The sequence below is a fragment of the Rattus norvegicus genome, chromosome 4 (assembly GCF_021556685.1).
Source record: "Rattus norvegicus strain SHRSP/BbbUtx chromosome 4, alternate assembly SHRSP_T2T, whole genome shotgun sequence".
NCBI lineage: Eukaryota > Metazoa > Chordata > Mammalia > Rodentia > Muridae > Rattus > Rattus norvegicus.
Window position 1 is genome coordinate 71,825,672 of NC_141537.1, and position 7,831 is coordinate 71,833,502.

Here is a 7,831-nt window from a genome sequence, read left to right on the forward strand (position 1 = left end):
CCCTTTGTTCTGCTGTGACAGAGCCTCCTGCCTAATGTGAACTGACTGGACCATGTACTATGTATCTGACTGCCAACTCTCTGTGTCTTCAGCTTGGACAGGAGACTGAGTGCACGTGGTGAGCAATGTCTGTGGCATCTTCCATTTTTAACTTGTAGCAAAAAAAGCAATGCCTGCTGAATAATGCAAATGGGTGTATGCAAAGCCTGTGTCCTTACATAACTTGCCACGTAAAACTCGAGCTTCATCGCAAGTCCAGTATTAACTCCATACAGCCCAGAAATGGGATCATTAAAGGTACACAAATTTATATTCAACTGTTCAAAAGTTTCCATGTTTCACAAAAGCTAATGTCTGAATGTCGCGTCTGTCATGAGCACACTATCCAAAATATCTCCAATTATAAAAATTTGCAACCCATGGTGAAGAAATAAAGCTGATTTATTATATTAACATTTTAAATATGCTTGTGGATAATATGAAAAAGCAAACTTTTTACATGATTTATTTTTCAATTTCTTAGCCATATTTAAATACTGACTTCGGCAATGTCATTCAGCATGTTAACAACAGTGATTTTGATCACATGCAGATTTGCACGTATTAATAACTTTATAAAACACACAATTTCCACTGCATACACTAGACATTTCTACAACTTGCTATCTTGGTAAATTTCATGCTCCAGGGAGATATTTCACTTAGATATATAAGTGCTTAGTTATTAACAACAAAGATAAATTCTGTCCACATTTCAGTTGTCTTCTTCCCTCACTAGATTTGGATTGAACTGGTTTTTTTCTTTTTATGTCTTTTGTCTTTGTTTCTGTGGTAGCTTGTTTCAAAATGGCTTCCAGACTATTTTCTTTTATTACACTCCTTACCAAATATGCACACAAAAATACGCATTAGTGGACAAAGTAGAACATATGTCCCTCTAGGGTCCACTTTTCTTTCTCTATTTTTATAGCAATATATGTCTAAGAATTATGCTTCTTTCTAACACTGCATTATGAATGTGACTCCACAAACCAAAAACTTTACTTTGTAACATATTTATAATTATTTCCTGTATTTTAGCCACTTGATTGTATTTCCTTATACCTGATAGAAGAATACGTCTTTCTTAGCCTTCTCCAAAAATTCACTGAGTTCTTGTTACAAAGTGTACTGAGTGCCATTCTTTCTGTTATCTCAAAATTGACCTTACAGCCATATGATAAAATAAGGAGTAGATCCCCTTAATGGATGAGTCCTAACATATATCCATCATCCCCAGTTTCCTACGAAAATAAAAATAGAGAGATTTAAAAGACCAGTGTTCAATTATTATCCATAATAAATATTCAGAATCCAGTAAGATAGGATGGTGACATAGGATGTTTTTCATGATTCCTTTGGGAAATTCAGGCAATTACAATACATAGACAGACTGAGGAAGATAGGTCAACAGAAAGCAGCCTATGTCTAAAGCTACATGCCAGTTAAGGTAAATTTACTTACATAAAAAATTTCATTTATAGTCAGCAGACCAAGGTCTGCTCCAAAAATACCGGAAGAACTCAAAAACAAGCTATCACATGACAGTCAACACATGGCCTGACATTTAGAAGGGTTAGATGGCCAGATGGTGATGGCCAAGAAAGCAACAATCCCAGTAAAGCTAGAGGATAAGAGCAGCCAATGAAATAAAAAGACACCGTCTCCTGTCTCCCATACCAGCTGGGACTTGAAGAGGAAAAGATGGATGTCTCAGAGCCCACCGAATGCCTAGCCAATCCAGCCAGCCCGGTCTTAGCTACCACTAGGTAATAGAAAGGTGGAAGCTAAAATTTAGACAAATATGAAAGTAAATGGAACTGTTAATATTTTTAATTATAAAGTATGAAAACTGATCAATATATCACTGTGGATATATTGGATGACAAAGGGAATATTCAGCACCATTCAACTTACCTCCTGTCAGATTAATTCCCCTTATGTGCGTTGACATGACCCCATAAGGAAATATATTTTAATGTTTGTTTGGTTGTACAATCTCTCTTGTGCAAGTCCTCACTGAATTTCCTCAAGATTTATCCTTCATGTTCTCTCTAAAATGAAATCTACGCTCCTCAGGTATTACACCCACATGGCCTGGTAGAGAGGAATGAAGTCTAACCCATGGCTTTACATTGACGCTAACTGAATGGTTGACCTTTTATCAGAACTATTTATTAAATCTCCCAGATATAACCACTTGCTCTCTTTGAGATCCACCAATTTCATCATCGGATTTCCAATTCTTTCTGTGAATGTTATGAGGGCTTAGCAGCCTTCCTAAAGGGTGGACTCAAATGCTGTTTTGCACCTCTGGCTGCCTTTGATGCTGCTGTGAAACTTTAAGAGGACCAGGACATGAGTCTCTATGATAGAGCTCCTCCCTCCTTTTTCTCCTCCTTTTGTTCTTTCCTCTCCAACTTGAAGAGACATTTTCTATCTCTATGTGTTGGTGAAGAGAAAAATATGTCCCCTAACTAAATATTTCCAACCTGACAAAACTTCTCAACTAATGGCCATGGTTCTCTGTAGGATCTTCTCTGACGTACAGATTCTCCTACCTTAGTCTATTGTGCGCTATCATAATAGAATGCCACAAATAGGGCAATTTAATAAAATTAAAATTTTATTTCTTAAAGTTCTGGAATCTGGGAATTATAACGCCAGGTATTTTTCATCTGGCAAAAACCACCTTGCTGCAGTCTTCCATGGAAGAAGGTGGAAAAAAACAGTGAGCAAGAAGTGGCTGAGCTCACTTCTAAGAAAAACACACTGGTGAGGTAATGTTAATGTACTCGTGAAGGCAGAGCTCCTATGATATAATCACTTCTTAAAGGACCCTGTCATATGTTCCTTAGATGAGGTGACTATAACACACAGGCTCAGGAAACATCCTGGAAGACGGACTAGAAAGATTGTAAGAGTCAACAGCTGGAGAGGCATGTTGGAAAACAGTGTCTTCTAGTCAAGCTAGCACCATGGTGTTTAGATTGTCACAGCAGCTGTGGTATGTGCCAAAGACTAGAACACTCAAAATTCCAGCATATATGTATGAGAGTGGAACTCACAATGCCTCACCCCCATCTGATGAAACATTGATGGCAGATAGCTGCAGGGTAGTGGAATGTCCATTTTCTTTGGTTGTGTGCCCCCTGACAAGTTGTCCACATTCCATAAGATGACCCTACAGCCATGAATGTAATTTTACAGAGCACTAGTTGAACTCTGTGAATCATTATAGAAAGACATAAAGTTGGGTCAGAAATCTGTTAGAGGCATCTAGGAGGAGTTGGAGAGAACGGCATGATCAAACACATTGTATACATTTATGACATTGTCTAAGAACAAATTTTCAAATCCCATATGGTAGTTTGATTATGTTTGGCCCATAGGGAGTGGTCCTGTTAGGAAGTGTTACCTTGTTGGAGGAAGTGTGGGGGTTGACTTTGAAACTCCACTGAGTTCAGAGGAGTCAGTTTTTCCTGGCTACAGTCAGATCAAGATGTAGAACTCTCAGGTCCTCCAGGGTCATGTCTGCCTAGACACTGACATGCTTCCTGACATTTTAATAATGGATTGCACCTCTGAACTTGTAAGCCAGCCCCAACTAAGTTTTATAAGAGTTGCCTTAGTTGTGGTGTCTTTTCACAGCAATTGAAACCCTAACTAAGACATCCCACCTCTCAACACTGTTGCATTTGGGGAACAAATTTGTAACACATGAAATTTAGGGGCCACATTGAAGCCATTCAACCTCCATATTAGCTCTCCTTATTAAAAATAAAGAAATGAGATGAGTTGACAACACTATAATTATAAAATTATGACTTGTATTTGGCAACCTTAGACTTGCAGCCTATGTATACCCTGAGCACCCATTTCCAGACCATGACTGCTGCCTTCTCTTGCCCCCTGTTCAAGTCTTTGTGGTTGCATGTCTTTCTGCTCTTGGGTGAAGAAAAGCACGAATGAAATCCAACAGAAATGGAACCAAAAAAATTAAAATCAATGACTACATGTATGAAATGTGTACATATTTATTGTTAACATATATAAACTGAAACAAAATAAGAGAAAAAAGTGAAGGTTGGTACTCTATAATATGTAGAGCTACTCCTAGTCACGATGCTCCTCTCCTGGGAGAAGTTACTGAAGTCAGTGAGCCTCTTACATGAACTCTCAGACTGGTCAATAAATACTATTTCCTGTTCCTGTCTGTGATGACTGAAGAAGCTATGAGTTGCCTTGTGTAAGTCTTTATGTTGCCAATAGGGTTTCTTATTCTCAGTAGAATGACTTTAGTCATTTTATAATATTCATCTTTGTCTAATATTTTTATACAAACATGATCACATAACACAATATAATTTGACTGGGCTTAATTTTCATTTTGTTTGTTTGACACATAGTCTTGCTATATGGAACTTGAAAAATTCTCAAGCTTTCTGTCCTCTTGCCTCAGCATCTTCAGGGCTGAAATAATAGGCAAATTCCACTGTGCCCAGGTATATAACTAAGCCTTATCGTAATCAATTTATAACATCTTTATTTTAGATCAAATTAATTTGGGGTTGTAAAAATTTATGATTTATCATCCTTTTCATCTAATAGGACAAGCTCATAAGCAAATTTTAGCTGGTATCAAATCTGAGTGTCAAAAGATATTGCATATTAGGATATATGCTGTTCAATTGAAAAGTATATTCCCTGTTTAAAACAAGCAGCCTGTCTTAGTTAGGGTCACCATTGCTATGTTGAAACACCATGACCAAAGCCACTTGGGGAGAAAAGGGTTTATTTTACTCTCACTTCCACATAACTATTCATCTTCAAAAGCAATAAAACAGGAACTCAAGCAGGACAGGAACCTGGAGCCAGAAGTTGATGTAGAGGCCAAGGAACAGTGCTTCTGACTGGTTCACTCCTGGTGTCTTGCTTGGCCTGCTTCCTTATAGAATCTAGGTCTAGCAGCCCTGGGATGGCACCACCCACAATAAGCCATGCCCTTTCCTATCAATTGCTTATTAAGAAAATGCTCTACAGGCTTACCTACAACCCAATCTAACAGAGGCATCTTCTCAGTTAAGGCTCTCGCCTCTTGATGTTTCTAGCTTGTTACAAGTTAACATGAAATTAGGCAGCTCAAAACCATTCACTACATTCAGCCAAGTTACCATGCAATCTCAAAAACAAAACAAAACAAAACACATCTCTGGCAGCATGGGAGGTGTTGGTGCTACTAGGAGGACCAGGAATCCAGGTACATGAACGCTTATCATGAAGCCTGCTGGTCCACAGAACATACTGGCTCATCCACACTCTTTAATCTGCACAGTGCTTAGAGAAGAAAAGGCCACCCTCTCAGAGAAGAACTGTGTCATCATTTGTGCAAGTTTTAGCCCTTTCCAGAAGTAACTTTGTTGTAAGTGAAAGATGTTCACATCTGAGCTAAAATGAATTATTTTAGCTTACATGGTAACTATAAAATTAAATCTTACAAAATAAAGGCAGTAAGAAAGAAGACTGAGCACAATGGTGCATGCCTAGAATCCCTGCTATTTAGCTAACAGTGGCAAGAAAATGATAGGCTAACCTAGGCAAAATAGAAAGGAAACATGAGACGGCAGTATGTTTTTATAAATAATAGTAAGTAGCACCATCTTGTGAGGTACATTTAAAATAACAATCATGGGACACTGAGAGTCCTAACTTGGGATTCTTCTCATATGGACTAAAATAATGAGATGCAAAGATACTGTGCTGGACATTCTTGAAAATTCTGTCCAATACATTTCTGAAGGCTCCCAAACAAATGGGTGTTTATGAAAAATGGAGTCAGAGCCAATAACCAAATCCTTTCATAATTTGCATTTCAAGCCTCTTACTCGTAGTCATGTGGCAAACCAATAAAGAAAAATAGGAAATAACTCTCAACCAAGAAAGGAAGTGTTGCAGTAACGCTGACTGTGGGAGTATTCAAGGGTAGACACCACTTCTCAGTGAGGAACCTAAGTCAGAGACAGACAGCATGGCAATAATAACCACAGATTCCGACTACTATACTCACAGGTATGAAGTGATAATCCCTTTCGTGGTCTCGACCATAGATTGTATCGTCGGCATCATTGGCAATGGCTTCATCACAGTCATATATGGGACTGAATTGGTCAGGAGCAAAAGACTCCCCACTGGTGAGCACCTTATGTTGATGTTGAGTTTTTCCAGGCTCTTGCTACAGATCTGGATAATGGTAGAGATTACCTATCAACTATTTTTCCCCATGATTTATAACCATAATGCCATGTATAAACTATTCAAAACCATCTCTGTGTTTCTGAACTACTGTAACCTCTGGTTTGCCGCGTGGCTCAATGTCTTCTATTGTCTTAAAATTGTGAACTTTGCTCACCCTCTGTTTCTTATGATGAAGCAGAAAATCGTAGTGTTGATGCCTCGGCTCATGAGTCTGTCAGTGTTGGTTTCCATCAGCTTAAGCTCCTTCTTCTCTAAAGACATCTTCAATGTGTATATGAATACTTCAGTTCCCATCCCTTTCTCCAACTCCACAAAGATGAAGTACTTCTTTAAGACCAATGTACTCAACCTGGCTTTCTTATATTATATGGGGATCTTCATTCCTTTGTTCATGTTCATCATGGCAGCCATTCTGCTCATCACCTCACTCAAGAGGCACACCCTGAACATGGAAAGCAGCACCACAGGCTCTAGGGACTCCAGCATGGAGGCTCACTTGGGTGCCATCAAATCGACCAGCTACTCTCTCATTCTCTACATTATCAATGCACTGGCTCTATTTATTTCCATGTCAAATATCTTTGGTGCCTATAGTACCTGGAATAGTGTGTGCAGCTTTATCCTGACCGCCTATCCAGCTGGACAGTCAGTGCATCTGATCTTGAGAAACCCAGGGCTGAGAAGAGCCTGGAGGCGGTTTCAGCACCACGTTCGACTTTACCTTAAAAGATAGAACTAGTGACTGGAACCTGGAAGTATTACAAGACCTAGCCCAACCAGTTTTGCCTTTTCCTCACAGAGCTCTTCACTCACTTTTCCCACACACAAAACCTGCTCTAACACTAACTAATCCTCCCATAACTGGATTCTTACATGAATGGGAAGTTGAATTAATTTGAAAATCTAAGCAGAAGTAAGAAAGGAATTTGAAGATCGACTCAAAAAAAGTACCTTTATACAGATTTTTTTTATATCTGGCCCCATCCTTTTCTCTTCTCTCCATGACCCGCTGAGGCTTAGGAGAAGATCTCAGTTAAGCTAGAAGTTATGATGTTATCTGCTGAACATCCTTTAGTTCTTGAAGATACCTTGGACAAGAGAGAAAGTCATCTGATCTACTTTTTGACATTCTGATATCCTCAAAGAGTGCAAAGAGGACAGCTATCAGGCACAGCATTCACAGTGAAACCAGAATTCCTACAGAGAAAGGGATTTAGGAAACAAACAGCTAGCTACAGTTGTTAGGATATAAGATATTAGGACTTCCTTTAAAAGTAAAACATGAAGAAAGAGGCTTTGGAGTTGAGTGATTGGAGGCCATGTTTCCTGCTAAAGAAGTGACAGAGTAGCATCGAGCTCCCAGAAGTCTCCGGAGAGGAAGAAGAGAAGATGAGATAGCATGTAAAGAGAGTCTGTAAAGACTAGTAACACAAGGAGTTTCTCTGGACTAAATGTTGAAATAGAAGATGGAAACATATAGTTAATTGTATTAGTTATTTTTTCCAAACAGGGGGGGGGATGAAGGAAGAAAAAGATA

The 7,831-nt window shown here is 38.8% G+C and overlaps 1 protein-coding gene across 1 annotated transcript; it reads left to right on the forward strand.

Moving 5' to 3' along the window:
* Window positions 1–6,067: 6,067 nt before the first annotated feature.
* Tas2r144 (taste receptor, type 2, member 144) lies at window positions 6,068–7,027 on the forward strand. Its single transcript, NM_001025150.1, has one exon. It carries the CDS (start codon window positions 6,068–6,070, stop codon window positions 7,025–7,027), a length of 960 nt encoding a protein of 319 aa, NP_001020321.1.
* The last annotated feature ends 804 nt before the right edge of the window (window positions 7,028–7,831 follow it).